The following is a 21,540-nucleotide window of genomic DNA, read 5'->3' on the forward strand; positions in this document are numbered from 1 at the left end:
AGGGAAATACTTAAACCTGCACGATGGTTTATCTCTAGGACTGGAGTTGCCCAATCCTGTCCTATAGCGTCTAATCTTTTGATTTCCTTGGTCAAACTGAAGTTTTTACGTTGCTCTTGAACGCATCTCACACCCGTCAGATGATACTTCACCCTTCACAGCCGAGTACAATCCATTAGCTGCATTTTTAAAGCTCTGTAAATCTATGGAAATAATTGGATATCAATTTTTAAAAACAGACTTTAATCATCAATATTTACAAGATAGAGCCCACCACTGGACCTTCCAAGGACCACGACACCTAAACAAACTAAAATAATTCATGCAAATATGTTTGTTTGTCTTTATGGCACACATTTTGCATTTCCAGTTATATAGGCAGTAGAAATTGATAACTCTTTGGCCAATGTGTAACCCCATGACAATTGATTTTTTTTTTTTTTCTCTTTCAGGAATCTAAATTTTCCCGAGATAAATGCATATGCTTTTTTTAAATGGGTATATTTGAGCTACCACAATGGCATGTTTAAAAGCAAGAACATTAATACACAAGGTAATTAACTAATAATGTTACCGTCAGTCTTCCGAAGTTTCCCATGGTACATGAAGGCAGCACCGTCTCATCCGCGCGAGCATCGTGTTACAGTTGAGGGAGGAGGAGGAAGAAGGCTGAGGGGCGCTTCAGTCGTCAGCAGTGGGAGCTTGTGCGACGTCAGAAGTTAATAATCTGTTCCTCCTTGGCCAAAGTACTGAGAATCCAACGACTCCACACAACAGCAGGTAAGCCAGACGGTTTTGGACAAATCTGTTCTCTGTTGCAATGAAGACTCAAAACAGTCTGATCTCTGTTTGAGCGTTAGCAAGCTATATCAGCAACCGTTGACATAATGGGCTGGGCGCTCAGCTAGTCAGCACTAGCATCCGCGCTAGCTCTAATTTTCAAGCCTAATTTAGTTCATTTAAACTAGAGCTAGCTTTTAATATCCATCAGCAGTCCTATGAATATTTTAGTCCGAATTCAAGTAATCATATATCAGGATAATACGTGCTTGTTATCTAAATAGATACTGTTTATGTTTGCATTGCTTATCCCAACAGCTACTGTCCTGTCTACTCTGGCTTGACTTGGCACATTTTTGTTTGTTAAGCTCTCCTATCACACAGATAATTTAGTTAGTATCACAATGCATAACTTTAGGTTTACATATTAGTAACTTCCAGTTAAAGGTTAACTGCTTGTGAAAAAATGAACAGAGCCCAGCTATGAATAGATCTGTCTCAAAAACTCTTGGCAGCATTTAAGACACTGGCTTAAAGGTGGAGTATGTAAGATTTTCAATATTTTCAAAATAAATTAACTAATAAAATAACTACAATCATAATTAGAAAGTTTTTTGAACATGTAGGTTCCAGTCTGTACATATTTGATGCGTTATTAAATTACAAGTTTAATTAATGACAGATGACAAAAAGCACATTTTTTTTACTGGTAGGTAAACATTTAAGAAGGTCTTTGTCATTAATTAAACTTGTAATTTAATAACACATCAAATATGGAACCTACATATTTAAAAAAAAAAACAAAAAAAAAACTATCTAATTATGACTGTACTTATTTTTTTTAGTTTTTTTTTTTTTTTTTTTTTTTTTAAATATAGAAAATCTTACATACTCCACCTTTAAAATGCTCTTGCATAAACTTAACATGTGTTAACTCTTTAGTCCAAGGATGAATTCAATATTTACAGAATATTCAAGGGGATTTTGCGAGTTCAGATTCTGCATGTCGTTTTAAATGCCTCTTCAGATGGAGAACTCTTACTTAAACCACATAAAATCTCAATTTATGAAGATTATTTATTTTTCCTCTTTCAAATTTTCAGTGTATCTTGTTAAATCAGTTAAACTATCACAAAAAGTTAGGGATGCTCAACTTTTAGACAAATTTTATTTAAAAATTAAAAAGTTTATGCTACATTGATATAATATCATGGATGTAGGACATGTAAGTACAATCATGCAACCATTTATTGACACTAAAGCCTATGTTTGTAGCATGTCAATGTGTCGTTAACATGTGTAACCTCAACATTAAGCTCTGAAAATCATCAAAATGTGAACATTATGATGTTTTAGATACAAGCTGTCATGAAATCAGAATATTTAGTGGTTGATTCAAGATTCAGGCTTGGTTTTCTGTGGTAAATCGGATTGCAGAGAGCAGCATGTTGTCTAATAAGTGCTTAAACCCTGAAGAGTTGTACACTTAAAAGTACTTTCAAAAGCTTAGAGAATATGAACTCCAGTTCCCCTTTAAAGATTTTAGTGTATTTTGGGCTGTTTCTTTCATCATACAAAACCATGAATATCCTTAACCTTTTGAGTCGTGCATAGTGGAAATAAACACCAAGGCTAAAGGCCATCTGCCAAAAGTCTATTAATATCTGCATCAAGCTTATCTACATTTCTGTGATTGACATTAAAACTGTGTCTGAGATTGGCTATGTTAAGCTTTTTTTGCTACTTCTTCACATGCTGTAGTCAACTAAATGCCTTAAAGGGGTTTACCTTTTACCTACTTTATACAACGCCCGCCGCCCTCCTCTATGCTCTCTCATCATCTGGTGAATCTTAATATTTTTTTTGCAAAATTCACCTGAATCATCCCAGCCAGGAGTTTTTGTTAAGTTAGTGCTTTGTTGATTTGCTTTGTTAAAGCAAATTAAAATAATAGATATAAACTTTAATCTCTTATCCATAAGGTGAATTGTTTGAAATTCCAATATCATCATACCGGCATCTGATAATCTTTTTATTATAGCACACAGACATACCCACAAACTCTGAATTTAGTACTCAGAGCTTGGATTCCTGTGCTCTTGGAACAGATTAAACTCTTAATGCATTTAGTCCTGTCAAAGAGAAATTACTTGTAACATTTTTAGGTTACCGGCATTTTCATAAAGAGGTGTGTTAGGTCTGTGCTGGAACGGAAGTAATCAAAGCGGGAGTTTGCTGTTTTTAGTCAGTGGGACAAGCATGACTGGTTCTGGGAATGTGACCAAAGTGTGTTTATGTTTACCACATTCACACAGGAAAAAAAGCAGGCTTGGCCTCCACAGGACTGCAGACCCAGAGTCAGTGACTCAACCTCAGGGCATTATTCGCGGCCTATTTGTGGAGAAAAAAATCAATTCCCTTTGTGAGCAGAAGGAATTGCCTCACAAAAAAACCCCCAATCACATCAGCAGCCTGTCATTATTTTTCCCCAGATCAAACTCTTACCAGTTTCAAACTGATTTTACATTTCCGCTTTGGATTTACCTTAAAAACTGCTGTGCTTTAAATTGATGTGGGTTTTCAGGCATACATGCATGCATTTTGCTGTTCATTCCCAGTTTGATAACTCATTTGCACCTCATTTCACAGAATTCACTGCCACCTTCAGTCTTCCTGAGAAAAAAAATCAGAATTAAAGCACAAAGAATTTTACTGCAAGTTATTCTAAGTTTTCCTGTCTGAATTGGATTTTTTTTTCCTTGGTTGTGGTTATTAAACAGGTCAGTACATTATATAGAAAGCAGCTGTTTGGATTTCTCTTGTAGCCTTTCTAATTTGCCTGTGGGCATCAAATATCACGTTAAAAAAATGTCTTGTGGAAAATTATGTGTTTGGATTTTAATAAAGATTTATATAACTCTGTTTCAGCAAATCAACGCTGAAAGATTGTTCTTAATGTTAGTTATAATAACATAGTTATAAAGTGATAAGTTATACTCTGCAGTCGAGCCAGGATCAAACTCTGTAGCCTGAAAGTTTTGTCTGGTTTTGTTAGCAAATATTATGTTACTCAGCATTTATTGAGCCTTTTCACATAACAATAAATCTAAAGGAGGCAATAACTGTATCCCTGCATGTTCGAGTTGCCAAAATCCACACCAGACATTCAAGCAGATCTTTTGTCTGAGTGGGCTCCTTTCAGTTGTTGCCAACCCTTTTGTAAAAAGGTTAAATATCTGAGCGTGATTTCCATCTGTGCCTAAGGTCTGTAAGTTTTGGTATGTGTACTCTTGTATCCAAGGTGTGGCTTTAATGCAGAACTCTGGTTTGTTTGCCGACACGTGGTGCAATCAGTAACGGAGCTTTTCCGGTCTTTTATTCCGTCTCCTCGCCAGGCCCTCTCTTTGTGCACAGTAAACATGGCAGAAGCCCATCAGGCTGTGGCCTTCCAGTTCACAGTCACACCAGAGGGCATCGATCTGCAGCTGTCCCACCAGGCTCTCTCTGAGATCTACCTCTCTGGTGTGCGCTCATGGAAGAAGCGTGTCATCAGACTCAAGGTATCTGTTTTGCTCGATTTGTGGATGGCTAGGTGGCAAAACCAACCTGTGATAATCACAGCCATGCTTCTTAAGTTCTGTCTCTTTCTTGTTATTATCACTCTTCCTTGGAATGTGCGTGCCAGCTGAATGTAAAAGCATCTATAAACATAATGATGGTGTAGTCAAAGTGTAGATTTTCTGCTCTTTTGTTTTCATGTTCATGCATTTGAAATCTACACACTAGTCAGGGCATCTCATGAAGTTGGAGTCAGAGTAATGTAAGAATAATTTAGTTAATTTAACACTTACATATTAAGTTAATTAGTTGAATTTTTAATGCAACCTTTGACAAACACCCCTCTGTCACGATATGGTGCCAGAAGCATTTCTTATAGTGTAGAAAATGAAATAATTCCACAAACAGTGCCTGCATCTAAATGAGTATTTCTGACAGTTAATCTCACAGTTGTCAGTTTGTACTAATAAAAAAATAATTGCACTTTATTTTTGTAATTTTTCTGAAATTATAACATTTTAAATCACAATCTCATACATTAAATACCCAGCAACTATTTTCTATAGTATTTTATTTATTGGTCTCACAATTCAACCCCCTCCTCCAACACACACGTTTACTTGTGCAGACATCTTATCTTCCAGTTAGCGTAGCCAATACACTGTAATGCTTCCAAAATCAGCAAGTCTGCTTCTCTCATAGGTTAACATATTTGGGTGAGATATGAAGGCTGACGGAATCAGATTTTCTGCTATCACCGCCATAAACAGTATATGTTGGGTCTGTCATCTGCAAAGCAAGGGCATTTAAAAAGAAAAAAAACATCAAGCATCTTCTCCTCATAGCTCGTCTTTGCTTTTTAGTTTATTGATTCATCACAGTGCGTACAAATTAGCTGTTAGGTTTCACCTTGCAAGTAGTTAGGATGGGTGATGTGATGCAAACAGGCTGTCAGACCTCGCCTTTTGGGGACTGTGGGGACACTTTGCAGATTTAAAGCAGAAATCCTTTAATATGGAGTTTACAGATGGTGTGTGTCTTGAAAAACATCACATGGACCTGTTGACAAAGATAAAATGCTGAATTTTTTCAAATGGCACTTGTGACTTATAAAGGGTGATGAGAAAATGGATTTGCATAATGGAAACTTTCAAATTTCTGCATAAATCAACACTTAAATCACTGGTGATTCATCCAGTATGTAAGGATAATATTATATGGTGAGTCTAAAATAAATTGCTGCTATTTGGTATTGGCTAATTTGTGGATGTGCATGTTGATGTTTTGATTCAAGTAAGAAATTTAATTTAATCTCCTTTATCTTAACAGAACAGTGTGATAACAGGTGTTTATCCTGCTAGTCCATCCTCCTGGCTGTTTGTGGTCATAGCAATCCTGGCTACCATGTACACTCGCTCTGACCCCTCCATGGGACTCATAGCAAAAATACAGGAACACCTGCCAGTCAGGTAACGTTCTTTACCAGCACATTTGTGGGGACACCATGATCCCTTTCCCGTGATTGAATCTTGTGCTTTAGAAAGATCGTTGTACAATGACAGAATCTTAGAAGAATTCATAACAGTGTCTGTAACAAACTTTTTGACTCGCTGGTCAAAATAGTAAGCTGCCTTTGTGCATCATGCATACAATTTGTTCAATGCATTGTTTCACAAAATGACACCATAACACACAAACAGCTTAAGAATTTCTTTGCAAAATGTTTTTGTTTCAAATTTTAGATTGTTTTTTAAAAAATTTACTGTAAAAAATATTCTCTACATTCTTTAAATTGTTCAATGAATCATCTATCCACCACAGCTTAAATCAACACTCAAACAGAAAACAATTGCACAATGTGTTTGTGTAATGTTAATTCTGAGGTCAGCACTTTAGAGTCTTGGATAACCCAGCTTGACCAATATTTATTTACAAATCTGAGTTTTTAGGGATGTCTCTGATAAAAATGATGTATTCGTCCTGTTTCCGTTCTGTTATTTTGCTCTGTTTTTGTCCCTTATTTCCAGCCAGTCTATGAGTATGCAGTGCCAAGCAGTGGTGTCGGCTATACTCTTCAGCACCATGTTATGGCTCTTGCTCATCTTCACCATGCGGCTGTGTCTGAAGCAGCTCCTCTCCTACCACCGATGGATGTTCGAGCAGCATGGAAAGATGTCCACTACAACCAAAGTTTGGGTGGTCAGTAGTTTTTCTGTCCTTTTTGACCTTTCACTGTGTAATAAGCACACCTTTCACTGTCCCACATCTAAGTCACTTTGTTCAGCTTTGTGTTTGATTTTACAATCTATATGTATAATATAAGACTTTATACTTATGTCATTTTCTTTTATGCTGGATTTTTTTTAATGCTGTCAAAATCTTGTAAAATCATGTTTTACACAAGAAATAAACAGATTTTTTGTTTCTGATCTGATTTTTATAATCCACAGTTCAATATTTTTTGATAATAAGTAAAAACTAAACTGTAAAACCAACAGTGAAGACACTTATGGATGCGTGTTTTGTCACAATTTGAGACGGTACGTTTATGTGTCTATGCCAGGCGTTGGTGCGAATCTTTTCTGGCAGAAAGCCTCTGCTCTACAGCTACCAGGGCTCACTGCCAAACCTCCCTGTACCGACCATCAAGGACACAGTCAAGAGGGTGAGATGTTGCATGATGCCGAGGAAAAAACATCACACTTATTAATCACCATAAAAGTGATGGATCTTTCCTGACATTTACGTGTTTGATTTTTTTATTTATTATTATGTTTATTTTTTCAGGGAGCTGGATAAAAGTGTTCAAAAATATAATTTATAATCAGTGTGAACTGAAATGTTTCTCTGGGGTGAAGCAACATTAAGACTTACACATAGCTGTAAAGGCAGTAGATGTGTCCATATAATCAACTGAAGACTAGATTTTGTTAGTTGGTTTTTTTCTAAAACTTATTTTTACTGAATTGTCTTGTTTTTTTTCTTTTTTCTTTTGTAGTACTTGGAATCCGTTCGTCCACTGATGAATGATACAGAATATGAGCGAATGACCGGGCTGGCTGCAGAGTTTGAGGGCAGTCTTGGCAACCGCCTGCAGTGGTACCTTAAACTCAAAGCTCTCTGGGCCTCAAACTACGTAAGTGTTTTTTTTAACAGTACACTTAAAGCGTGAGCGCTTAAATGTCCACAATAAAAAGAAGAGTAAAACATTCCATTAACAATGTATAGCTTTGTGAGTTTTAGTGGTTTTAATTATTCATTCTGCAGAGTATGAAATTGATGTGACTGTACGTTGGTTGCAATATTGGCTTTCTGAAAATGATTTGTATGTTTTAGGTTAGCGACTGGTGGGAGGAGTACGTCTATCTGCGTGGTCGAAACCCTATAATGGTCAACAGTAACTACTATGGCATGGTATGAAAATCTCCTTATGTACGTCTGATCTAACGCAGCGCTGCTTATGCTTTCTGCTGCTGCTCTGTCAGAAACTAGCTTCCCTTCATTCAGCAGCAGAGTAGAGCTTTGACATCCTGGGCTGCAGGCACGTTCATATTTGTTGGGCATGCATTGATAATGGTCTTTAATGTTGTGTAAATCTTTTAAATTGCAGCATGAGCTTAGGGCTGTAGCATGAGCATTTCTCTGCCTTTAGATCAGGGCGTGGTAGCACCAGATCAGCAGGAAATTAGTATAATAAAGCTCCAGTTAAATTCAAAGCTTTGGCTTTTAAATGTAATGTGTACTTGTGGGTCATTCCTCTTGGGAATACTGAATTGTACATATTTGCTCCCTCTCTGGGCAGGACTTCTTGTATGTGACTCCAACACCGATCCAGGCAGCCAGGGCAGGCAACAGCATCCACGCATTTTTCCTGTACCGCCGCAAACTCAACAAAGAGGAGATTAAACCTGTAAGTCCAGCCACCATCCAGTCCTGCTGCTCTTTATATGTAAAGACATTCATTATTCATGTCTCTTTGCTATGACAACAGATGAGCCACTGGTCAGATGACTCAAATTTGAGCCATCAGAATGTTTCTTTGTTGGAAAAGTAAATTGTGATGGATGTATGCTGTGAATGCGTTTTGACCGTAACATCCATCCATCTGTGATAGTGTGTTCAGTGTTTGTGGCAGCATGCTGGTCCACCATTCATTCAAGCTTTTACATGTATGTCAAGACATTTCACCCTTGTCATACCATGCTCATCCCTTATTCATTCCTTTTGTACACTCTTTTTGCATCATTACTTTTTCTTCCTCTTTTCTTTTCACTCTTTAAAAAAACCCCACTCTTTTCATTTGACTTTACTCTTCTTCCACCATCCATTTCTACTCCTCTGTACACCCTGGCCTTCATCTTCTCCTCTCCATTTCCCAGAGTCGTATCCCAGGCACTGTCATTCCTCTGTGTGCAGCTCAGTGTGAGAGGATATTCAACACCACACGCACTCCTGGAGAGGAGACTGGTAAAGAGACTGACTTGTACACACACAGAGTAACACACAATGCAGATGTATGATATATGATGGTGACTAACATAAGCAGTGAACTTTGGAAACAAAGTGCGCGACAGTTTCTGGCACACTGCTGCTTTCGCTGTTATAAGATGTACTGGAAAAGTCCCAACCCTCTGGAGCATTAAGTGTGGAGTCAGTTTGAAGGACTGTGTGTGTGTGTGTGTGGTTCAAGAAAGGTGTCTGTGATTCACTAAATCCCTCTTGCATCTGCCGTACAGCTCGGTCTGCCGTCTCATCTCTCTTCTTGCTCGCTGGTTTCATCTCAAGTCTGCTTCAGTTTCTCGAAAGGGTCTATCATTAACTAATTAATATTTTCTTCTGCCCATGCATTTGTTGTCTTTCCCCTCCTTCTCGGCCCCTGTTCTACTCATCCCAAAACGTATTGTTTTCAACCATCCCATTTTGGCCCCATTTTCTTTTTCCGCACTCTCTTTTTTGCTTTGGTCCCTCCCTCTCTATCTCACTCAGTGGTTGTTGAGGTCTGCAGTTCCTTGCTGTTCCTATCAGTTTGAGCGGATGTTTGACACTTGTCGAATCCCTGGAACTATAACAGGTAGTTTTCATCTTCTTCTCTCAGTGGCCTACTTCTAAATGCCAAGCCGGTAAAATAAGAAATGTGCCTAAAATCTTTTTGTGTACAGTAACTCTTCCCTGTCCTTCATCATAACCTGTTAATGTCATGTTAGATGTTAAAGTGTTAACACAAACTGCTTCCTTTCCTTATTTTCGCAATACACTGATTTATTCAAGTTTACCTCTGATAGTCTTTAATGGTTTAACACATATTAATAAGGAGTTAACCAAAATGCATATTTACATGACAAACTCGGTCAGCTTTGTACCATTTTATTTTTTTTAATGATGCACAAAATAGTGTCAGAAACCCAAAGCAACATCCCTCTACACTGTTCTGTATGTTTTTATTTTTTTTTGCCATTGTAAACAAGAACTATTTAAAAAGGTAAACACAGACACACTGAATCTCTGAATTAAGTGCATCATCTCTGATGTTTGTTTCCATAACATGAGGTTGTCTAAAGCACATAGTCACCATCTGCATCTTGCATCCCACATAATTATCCTTTTTCCATGCTGTACATTGTTTAATTCATGAGTATTTTCACTCACCTTGCTACTGGTTCCCCTCTTTCTTACATGTCTGAAGATACTGTGCAACATTGGCAGGACAGTGACTACATAGCAGTGTACCACAAAGGTCGCTACTTCCGTCTCAGAGTGTATCAGGCAGGCAGACTCCTGTCGCCAAGAGAGATTGAATTCCAAATTCAGAGAATCCTCGATGACTCTACACCTCCCTCCAAAGGGGAAGCCAGACTCGGTGCTCTAACCGCTGGAGACAGGTAAGTTAGATAAGTTACTAGTGTTTTGATGGCATTGTAGCACAGATTAACGTCACTGTTTTTTTTTCCTAAATTATCCACCAGAATTCCATGGGCTAAAGCCAGGACACAGTATTTCAGCAGTGGAGTCAATAAACGCTCCCTTGACTGCATTGAGAGAGCAGCCTTCTTCGTCACCCTGGCTGATGAAGAACAAGGCATGATGGGAGATGATCCAGCAGCTAGCTTAGATAACTATGCCAAGTCTTTGCTGCATGGAAAATGCTATGACAGGTACTTATAATTTTGTTGTGAATTTTTGGGGTACAGGTAGTCCGCAGTACGGTCCGTACCTAGGAGTTTTTCACTGTATTAAATAGATGAACACTCTCTAATGAACAGTATAACAAGAATAAATGATGTAATAATATGATAATAAAGAATAAAATTTAAGAATCAAGGTGGAGCTCCATATCCAAAAGCCTCCTTTTGACAGTATAGTAGTATGATCTTGTCCTATCTGAAGAGGACAGCTACGTCTGTTAAAAAGAATTCTATATTGTTTTTTTTGCTTCTGTTCAGGTCGTTTAACTGTCCTCTGTACAGGAAGCTTCCTATCCAGATGCTTGTGCTGCAGAATCTTTGACATTTTGCATGTTTCCTTTAGTGTGTGGGGCATATTTCAGAACACATTTTCTGACAGTGAAATTTCTATAAACCATTTTCCCTCCCCTGTCGTCGTACTCGATGACAAAACCGAGAGTATCCAACAACAAAGGTATTAAACTGGTGCATCTTAAAATGTATTTCTCCGAACTCCGCTAGACCTTGCGTTTTCACGTGTCTGTCTGTGTGCGCCATAACCGCGTCTCAGTGAGAGGAGTGAGCGGGTGGGGGCACAGCAGTGATTGGACATTGGCTTGCAGAAGTAAGCTTTTGCCTGTGTGAAAAAGTGTACACATTCAGTGGCCTGGAAAGCAGTAAATAAAACGCCAGTGCAAAAGCTATTGCAGACGGAAAATCTGCGAGGCAGAAGGTCGGTTTGTCCCGTGCACAGCAGGCTGAGTGGTTCGGCATTTAACCGAGTCCTGTTGAATCTCTTGCAAACATGCACTTATATTTGGTAACTATTTTTGTGTTATACTTAAACTTTTGGAAGTTTCTTTACAGTGTTTTTTACCACCTCTGTTTCCACAGGTGGTTTGACAAGTCGTTCTCGGTGGTTTTCTACAAGAATGGCAAGAGCGGCATGAACGCAGAGCACTCATGGGCTGATGCACCAGTGGTGGCGCATGTATGGGAGGTATGACAGACAGTAAGGTAATACAGTGTCGCCAATTCACTCGGAGAGGTAACTTCACACACTGAAACTGCTGTTTGTTTCTAGTACGTCCTGGCAACTGACAGTTTTCAGCTTGGTTACAATGAAGAGGGCCACTGCAAAGGAGAGGTAGATTCATCATTGCCTCGACCACAGAAGCTCAACTGGGACATCCCTACTGAAGTAAGGTCCATTCCAGCATACATACCTTTTTTTTCACTTAATGATTATTGTTTACCCTCTCCTTCACCGTCTGTAATACTCAGTAAGCCTTGAAGCACATTATTACGACACAATAAAGAAAGAAAAGGGGGATTTTGAGGTTCCAGTGGCCTTAATTTTACAGTAGCTTGACAGGAAAGGATGTCAAGAGAGAACAGTGGATGACTTGCAGCAAAGGGCCCCAGGCCAAACATTTGAGCTAAACACCCCCCCCCCCATATGACCAATATTATATTTCAAATCACAGAGTAATGGTTGTAGGTAAGCCACTCTCGCTAGTTGTAACTGTATGGGTGATTGTGTCTCAGTGTGAGGACCAGATCACCCAGTCCCTGGCGGTGGCCCAGTCTCTGGCCGATGACGTGGACTTCCACGTTTTCTCCTTCCGTGACTTTGGCAAAGGCAAGGTCAAGAAGAGTCGCGTCAGTCCTGATGCCTTCATTCAGATGGCTCTTCAACTGACCTACTACAGGGTAAGCCTTTCACGGAGGTACAACTAAGTTGTACACACACACACATACCTGTAGAATGAGTCGGTGCAGCAGTTAAGATGTTTTACCCAAAAGAAAACAAAGCAAAAAAGTAAACCTCTAATTATCAACTTTAATATAAACCAGTGTACATCCAGATTGTTTGTTTTTTGGAGATGTGTTCACATCTGTTAAACTACAACCCCAAATCCAATGAAGTTGGGAGCATTGCGTAAAATATCAATTAATACTGAATACAAGGATTTGAGGTGTATTCAGTTGAATAAAGGTTTAAAAGGATTTTACAGATATTTTATGCTCAAACTGATTAACTTTGGGATATATATATTTTTTTCTTTCTTTTCAAATATGTTGATAACACTGCAGATAGTCCTTTTCCTTTTGGCTCCATGGGATGCCACGTCTGTGATTTACAAACCGAGAAATGTGGACTCATCAGACCACAGCACACTTTCACGCTTTTTCGTTCGTTTATCTCAGATGAGCTTGAGCTTGGAGAAGCCGGCATCGTTTCTGGGTGGCTTTGATATAAGCCTTTGCTTGGCACAGTGGTGTTTTAGCTTGCACTTGTAGATGTCAGGATTAACTTTGTTAACTTGGGATGGTTTTTTGAAGCGTTCCTGTGCCCACAATGATGTTGGTTTTTAATGCAGTTTCGCCTGAGGAATCACAGATTATGGGTATTTGCGTTGGCTTTTGGCCTTGCCGCTTATCTGCAGAGATTTGTGTGTATCTCTGCAAAGTATCTCATACAGAGAGACAATTGCATAATTGTGCAAACCTTTGAACTATTTGATCACACTGTTGATCACAAAGTGGTGAAGCTCACCCCGTCCCTGCTTGTTTGTGGAACGACTAAGCCCTTTGGGAGGGCTTCCTTTATACCCAATCATGACACCCGTTAATAATTAACATGTATACCTGTGGTATTTTCTGCCTTAAAGGATCGGGGAATGTTTTGTTTGACATATGAGGCCTCCATGACCCGTCTCTTCAGGGAGGGCAGGACCGAGACTGTTCGCTCCTGTTCCAATGAGAGTAGTGCCTTTGTCCGGGCGCTCGAGGGTGGAGAGGTGAGAACATACAAGCTGAATGATTTTGATTAAGCACACTAAATTAAATGAATTGGGGGAAAAAAACAACAAACAATAAATTATTTATTAAAGGAAAAGATGATTACATGATTAGGTGCCCCTTATAAAGAAAGCCTTCTCATTGTTATTTTTTCTTATGTCAGTGTTTAATTGTGCACTCCTCTCCTGACATTCCCTACCAGACAGCAGATGTTTGCAGGCGTTTGTTCCGTGCAGCATCAGATAAACACCAGCAGCTATACCGCATGGCCATGACCGGAGCTGGGATTGACAGACACCTCTTCTGTCTTTATGTGGTGTCCAAATACCTCGGAGTGGAGTCTCCTTTCTTGAAAGAGGTTGGATTTGCCCCATTTTTTTGTGTGTGTATTTCTAAAGTGCAGGACTTAAGGGCATTGATTTCATGGCTGCTGTGTGTCTCAGGTGCTTTCTGAACCGTGGAGGCTGTCTACCAGCCAGACTTCAGTCCAGCAGGTGGAGCTGTTTGACTTGGTCAACCACCCAGAGTACATCTCCTGTGGAGGAGGCTTTGGACCAGTCAGTATTAACTTCACACTTACAAACAGAAAGATGGTGCTAAGTTAGAGCTGAACTGGAACTGTAAATAAACCAACATTGCGAGGTTGTTACTTATGCACTTGTGGTTTCTGTGGTTACATTTTAGGATGCTGGTAGTTCCTCTCCAGTAGGGACTCTGGATAATTCAGTTTTAGGGAATTCTTTCATATAGAAAGGAATATATTCTGTATTACAAGTGAGTTATGTTTATAAATATATATTGTGTCACTTGCAGGTGGCGGATGATGGCTATGGGGTGTCTTACAACTTTATTGGAGACAACATCATGAACTTTCACATCTCATGTAAACGCTCGTGTCCCGACACTGTGAGTTTAATGAAAACAGTTTCTGTACAGTGTAAGGATAGAATGACATATTTATGGCTAATTTTGTGGCTAAATGTTTACATCTGTCAGTACTGAGGTGGAGTATTTTTCATTGTTACTGATTAGACTGAAAACAGATTATATACAATGTAAAAAAAAAAACAAAAACAAAAACATTTTGGGTGGATTTTAGGGATATTTATAGTCCCGAAGGTATGCTTCATATTCCTCTGTATTGTCTCCTTTCAAGGATGCTCATAAGTTTGGTGACAAGATCAGAAAAGCTCTGCATGATCTCCTACAGCTGCTGAGCCCCAACCAAAAGGAAGCCACCAAAATGGCGGAGAGTCGGCCTGAGGTTAAAAAAGACCAGTAGATATTTCCTCAGAGGAAAGGGGGAAGGAAGAGAAGGGACTGGAAGGATACATCAAGTCAGGAAAGGCAGATTTTTGTTCCTTGTGCACTTAAAGGACCATTCTGTCGGGTGGTTGATAATCAAGCAAAAACTCCAACCAGTCAGCTTATGGCAGTGAAGGTGGGTTTTTTTTTTTTTTTTTTTTTTTTTTTTTACTACTATCTATATTTGAGCATATGTTTATTAGCTGTGTGATGGGTGTGTGTGTGAAGAGACAATAAGGACCACAGAAGAACAAATCAAGAATTGGTTTGGTTTAGTTTTAATAGTCAAACACCTTGATCATATGTAATCCGGAACTTTAGCGAACTAGTTATAAATATATGGAGTCCGGATAAGAAAAGGCCAGTAATCTTTGCACCACACAACGTTGGGGTAGTGTATCCCAACATCTCTCTACTGCAGGGATCATTTAGTGCAGTATCTTTTGACAGTATAAATAATGCCACTGAATTTCTGTTGTTCCATAAATGCAGCTGAAAGTGTTTGGTAAAAATGGATTAATGTGGTATTAGGACAGAGACAACATGTAAGGACTGTGGAGGCGATTTCATTTTCTACCACTTGAATGCAAGATTGCTGCAAAAGAGACACCAGTTTTTGTTTGTTTGTTTTTAAAGCTTAGAAGTCTGTGACTTCTGAGTGTTTCCTCAGTATGTGTAAATCTGCTTTTACATACATGATTGTAACGCTGTGCACAGTGCCAGGTGGTGTAGTGGGATTAGAGACTATTTTATATTCAGTGCTGTTTGACAGGAATTATATTCAGTGCCAACTCATTCAGGAAACAACTTTTGGATAGTTTTTTTTTTTTTTTTGGTTTTTTTTTTTTTCAGTTACAAGCTGTACCATAATGAACTCCACTTTTTCACTGCCACAATCATATTTTATTCTTTATTTTTACATTATGTTTCAAAAAAGCACCATAATAATGCAAGCTATATTTATGAACATGATGTGCAATTATTCAGTGAGCAGCACTGCAGGTCAGGTGAAAAATGTGGAACCAGTGTGGCAGATTTATTAATTCTCCACTTAACACTGCTTCTTTTGTTTGTTTTTCACTCCAGATCAGACCAGCTTATTATATTATGTCATTGCTGTTGTGAGTCTTTTTAATTCAATATTTCAATGGAACCTAAAGACATTCTTAATAAAAAAGGAAAAATAAAAACTTCTCTGTGCTTGGACTTTCATATGGTGAGCATTAGTGTTTTAGATTAAGCTACACAGATCTGGCAAGCTGTTCATGTGTCTTATTTCAATTTCCTTTCAGATGTAAAGTCTTTAAACTTGCATCTAATTGCGTCTTCAGTGCAACATTCTTCACATGAAGCAGAATTCCTCATCACATATGGCAAAGCGTTATGAATCATCTTAAAGACCCACTCTGATGAATATCATGTTTTGATGTTGTTCATGTGGCATTTTTCTGATTGGATTCAACAATTTGGTGACAAAATGCTCATAGTCTTAAAGTATAATTTCGTTTTAAGTTTGAACACCACTAAGTCTTCAACCGAATCTGATTTACTTTCACGTTTTACGGGTTTTGCGAACTATCCCAGCTTAACTGCAAACACACGGTGTGCATTTGTCCAGTGTGACAGATTAACTTTTACTAGGCTTCATGATTAACTTGTAGCAATGTTTGGAAACTAATGAAGCGTCTATTTACTTCTCAGAACGGCTTCGCTCACTGCGGTTATTCAAATCGATGGATGATCTCATGTCAGTTCTCATAATCTGTTGCATGAGTTGTTTTTTTTTTCTGTGGCTAAATAAACAGGAAAATGACTTACTACAGTGACATGCAAAAGCCTTTTTTAAGTAGTCATTAGGGCTGTGACGACATGCTTTCGTCCCCATTTGATTTTCCCCCTAGCAGTCATATACATAACTTTATCTGAAAGAACGTGCTTTCACCTACAGCAGTAAAATTAATATAGACCAGCACAACCTCTTCCATACCATGTCTTGGAGAAGTCGTGGTTATACAGTGTACTATGCTTATCACTGTTACGCTGAGAGCTAGTCCAGAACTTTTACTCTGGTCTGACCATTTCTGTTCATCTCTGAGCAAACCAGTCCAGACGGAGTTCTTATTGGCTTTGATCGCTTGTCGTAATGCCAGTTTCTCAGTTGGGTTCTTTGCACTGGCCAAGTCATTATTTTGTTATTGACAGTTTTCCTGGGCATCCCTCCAGGTTTTCTCTTCAAAATGCATGCCATCGAACCCTGTTTCTATGAGGACAGTTAAACTGAAATATTTCTGCGGTCAACAGACATACTGTACATGTACATGGCTGTACATGCATGTAAATATGCATTTCATTTGTTACGAAAAATATTATTGCACCTTAAGAAACTTGCAAAAAAAATTCAATGAAATAATTTTTTTAAACAAAAAACTTTTACATGGCAGTGTCAAAAAAATAAAATTACACTTTTTTTTTTTTTTTTAAATCTGTGGTTAAATCATTTGGTAATGACAGAGGAACTAGTATTACTTTTGCACGTAGTAAAGATCCTGTTTTCAGAGGCTGACTAAACCACAGAAAAGCTTTTCTTGGACACGTGTCTACTGAGAACAATGTATTTCCTGATGACACTAACCTATCTGGCAAATAAAATGGATTTTTGTGTCACAGTATGTGCAGAGCCATTTGCCATCCACCCACATGCCTCCACACTGCCAGCCCAGTTAGCCCAGTCAACCACTCCCTCACTGTCCAACACACCATAGCCAAGATGATCGCCCATTTTCTCCCTCAGACCAATCCAGATTTCTGGTGGCAAACCACTGCTGCTGCCCGATTTACCAGCCTTTTCGTGTAATCAGGGTTGCCAATGGCGACCAGATCAGTGTAGTTCTCCCTGCAGTAACTAGACATCATGCCAGCTCTTAGTCTCTCGCATCAGATAATCTCATGGTAAATATCCCCATGTGAACACAAAGCGACACTAACCGTGGAGGAATACTAAAAAAAAAATGTACAGGAGGCAGCATTTAATGGTTGAAGGTCTCAGTGTTTGAATGAGTGTATGATCGAGAAAAAGCACTGAGTAGCCGCTATAAGTATATATTCCGTAGACACAGAAGTGCCTCATGAGTGTGTATGTGTGTGTGGAAGGGTGAATGCAGCTTGCAGTGTAAAAGCACGTTGAGTGTTAGACAAGTAAAAAAAAAAAAAGCACAATATAAATACAGACACTTCACTTAAATCAAATGTGATTACTGTATTGGTGATTACACTTACCCTAAGCCAGGAGTAATATCACTAGATTTTATTGATATCCACTCATTAAACTTTAGTTATTAATTGGAAATGCAGGTGATTGAGCCTCTTAAGACAGCATTTCTCAAATATAGTTGCTACAAACAGGATGGTAAAGGATGATAGTGTTCCAGAGTGTGTACATTTGTTGCACATCAAGCCTATGAAAATGTGTTATTAGATTGTATACCTAAAATATTTGAGTCATAAAGGCAGTGTCTTTAATGAATGAATTAGGAACACTATAAAAGCCTCTATTTATGGCAAGAAACTTTCCTACAGCTACGATTAATTACTAAAGTCATAGATGACCAAGTGACATTTCTTCCAGGATCTGGTCTTACACTGTAAAGCCGAAACTATTAGCTGAGTTGACAGGTTACAGATTCATAGTTATTTGCTGAATCAAAACAGGCTAATAAGAGCAAGATCTAGGCAATAATTAGTATTTAATGCATTCAAAAGGAAACTGCTGATTCCTGGGCAATAATTGGTGTTTTTTGGTGCCAAAATAGACTTTAAAAGAATAACATGGTGGTTTATTGAAAACAACTTGTGTGTAGAATAAAGAGTTGTGAAAAAAAAAGTGTGATGTGAAATACAAAGAGTTTTTCTGATTATCTGTTGTCTGGTTTTGGTGAGGATGTGTGAGTTGTGGACTCAGGGTTTTGTTCCTACAAACAGAAGTGGTTTTCCTCTGTAGCCCAGCTGCCCCAGTGGTTAACACTTACATTCAGAGACGGTATTCTGCACACTTGGGTTGTAACCAGAAGTTATCTGAGTTACACTTTCTATCATCCTGAACCAGCCAGCCCAGTTTCCTCTCACGTCAACGAGGCATTTTCATCCAGACACTTTCTCTTTGTTCAGACCATTCTCTGTCAACCATGGACATGGTTGTACATGAAAAACCTAGCAGATCATTCGTTTCTGATTTATGGTACTGAAACTTTCACCTTCTGGTGCTCAGTTTCAATTTCAACAAGTCGTCTTGCTCTTGTCTGCATGGCATGCCAAACCACACTCAGTTGCTGCAGTGGAATTGACTGATCGGCTGTTTCTATGCCTAATAAAGTGTCTGTGTGTGTGTGTGTGTGTGTGTCTTTTCAGGCAGAATATTTGCAACATTATCCCTGGCATAGATTTCTTTTCAAAACATGATGCATGCATGTTTTTTTTAATCGAGACAATAATAAAGAACCCAAAACATTCAATGCATTAAATTAAATAAAATTTTTAAAAGTGACTCAGGGTCTAAGATAACAAAATAAAAAAATAAAAAAAATAAAACCATAGTTAGACATTACATAAACGCTACCAGTCAGACGTTTTAATGCAATTGCTCATTGGAATTAATGAAAAAGTGTGTCCAAACCTGTCCAAACACACACACAAAGACATAATATAGTCCCATGTATAGATCAGTCAGCTCTCATAAGACAACTGTACCAGTGCCTACACATGCCAATACATGGTCTCCACACAAAGATTCCTATCTGTATTAAACTGTATGTCATCTTGTTGAGGGGGCAACATACTACATCCTGTGTCTGTTGTTTTTTTCTTTTTTAATAGTTCTAAATACAACTTATCCTCACCACCTAATTTGGAGCGTACTTCTTCATGTCTTTATGAGTTAATTATTTTGTCTTCAACAAGGTAACTTCCAAGCCTGTACTAGTGCTTATGGAAATTCTGTCTTCATCTGCCACAAACAAACAAAAAAAGGAGATGCTACTTTATATGTATGTAATTAGAGTGATTGTGTCATCATGGGCATAGCCTATTTTTATATCTAAAAGTATACAATTAGATAAGATTAATGGCAAATTTTACGGCAACGTGTCTTTGTCATGTTGTTTTTAATCTATCTAATTGGGAACCTATGGCTGCAGTGAGATAATTTTTCAACATGCAGTTTAGACTGTGGAACACTAAATAACACAACCAATATACAGCCTTATTTTCATTGCAAAAACAAGTCTGCACAGTTAGTAATAGACACCACATTCCAGTGTGAGCCTTTCCATTTTGAGGCTTTTGTGTTCTGACAGAAATGGTCACAATTACTGTCTCGATTTTCAACCTGTTTTTCTTTCTCTTCTCTGTTCGTCTGAGCTCCTGCCACCTGTCTGTCTCTCATTTTAGCAGTGAGGTCAGCAACAAACCCTCTCCTCATTATCCTTCCTATCAGACTTCAGCTGATGCCCCAAAAAGCCACTAATAATCCACAAACACTACATGTCCTTTTTTTCTTTTCTCTAAATCATCCTTTGTATTCACTTATTTGTCATTACATTGGTGTGGGTATTTATTCTCAAACCTCTTATCTTACTTTTAAGCTACATCTTAATAAACTGCAATTATGGGAATTTGCTTTTTGACTCAAAAAGGGAGGTGGGAACCCTCAGTGGCCGTGTGCAAGCAAATTGTTTCTCCAGAGTGTCAGTAATAGAAGTGTCATCATACGATCCAGTCCCTGCAGGGGACCAACATATAAAGCTGTGTTCCCCCAGTTGTTACTGTTCCTTTTGTTATCATTAGAGAACAACTTTTGCTGTCCAGGTACGTACTTTTTCTTGCCAAACATATTCCTTTTTATTCAATGCTAAGCTGTTTGAAATGTGTTACTATCCACAGACACAGGTCATTTCTGATGTATATATGTCAGCATTGCTTTAATGATTTATTAAAACAGGGATTTTACAGGGTGTATTCAGCACTTTTACATTTTGAATGGGCAGACTCAATTCTAGACAACCAAAGCTTTGCTCTGATATATATCTAACAAATTCAATTTTAGTTATCAGCATCCTTCAGCTCATTTCTTTGATCTGCTGCCATGGTAAGTTTGTGGAGGCTGGAGATGGCAGCTTAAAAAAAAAAAAAAAAAGGAAAAAAACACTATTAACTTTGAATTTATCAAAACATGCTAATTTGGTCAAGTTATTCCTTTTAGGATTGAAATATTAGTAATAAATGAACAATTACAACAAATGGACTCAATGTGAACTACAACATCATATATAAGTCTATATAGCATATGTCTAACTGTACTTCTAGAAGCCATATTATGTATACACCATGCAAAATGTATACCATCATGCATTGTTTCTGCAGCTTACATGTAACCTGACAAAAATGTATTTCCTGAAGTATTTTTTGAAAACTGGACGTTCCACTAAATGACAGAAAAACTCTGCATTATAATAAAAACAGACCAGACCAGAGCGTCTGTGGGGACTGATAACAGTGTAATATAGCTCTGGCATTACACATGATCATCATCATCATGACAAGTTTATTTCTGGTACCCTTGGAGTCTTTGTCCATCTGTCCTGCTGAGTATGATCCTGTCGGCCAGTTTATCCAACAGTGAAGCTATGTGATGAATTCCTCTTTCAATCCTTCATCTGTCTTTTGTCCAAGGCTCTGTTTATTCAGAACCACATTCTCACACTATGAGATCTTGGCTAAAAACTAAATATAAAGGGATCTGAGAGACTTGAGCTGCCTCGGTGCTTGATCTATTGCGTTAATACGTTCAAAGACAGGCAGTCTGAGAGGGCTTTCAGTTGTTGGCATTAAAATTTGGGTTTTGAAAACTGTCCAGCAATGATGAATACTGCCTGTATCC

General features: G+C 38.3%; 1 protein-coding gene across 1 annotated transcript; it reads left to right on the forward strand.

Annotated features, from left to right (window-relative positions):
• The first annotated feature begins 691 nt into the window (after positions 1-691).
• LOC306771598 (carnitine O-palmitoyltransferase 1, liver isoform) lies at positions 692-15,778 on the forward strand. The gene is made up of 19 exons (XM_079260828.1): positions 692-780; positions 4,176-4,340; positions 5,668-5,807; positions 6,366-6,537; positions 6,902-7,003; positions 7,337-7,474; positions 7,675-7,752; positions 8,141-8,248; positions 8,718-8,805; positions 10,022-10,217; positions 10,302-10,490; positions 11,394-11,499; positions 11,584-11,700; positions 12,048-12,212; positions 13,175-13,303; positions 13,507-13,662; positions 13,748-13,861; positions 14,118-14,210; positions 14,461-15,778. The coding sequence occupies exons 2-19, from the start codon at positions 4,200-4,202 to the stop codon at positions 14,584-14,586; spliced, it is 2,358 nt and encodes a 785-aa protein (XP_079116954.1). The 5' UTR covers positions 692-780; positions 4,176-4,199; the 3' UTR covers positions 14,587-15,778.
• The last annotated feature ends 5,762 nt before the right edge of the window (positions 15,779-21,540 follow it).

Source organism: Telmatherina bonti, assembly GCF_933228915.1.
Source record: "Telmatherina bonti genome assembly, chromosome: 21".
Lineage (NCBI taxonomy): Eukaryota > Metazoa > Chordata > Actinopteri > Atheriniformes > Telmatherinidae > Telmatherina > Telmatherina bonti.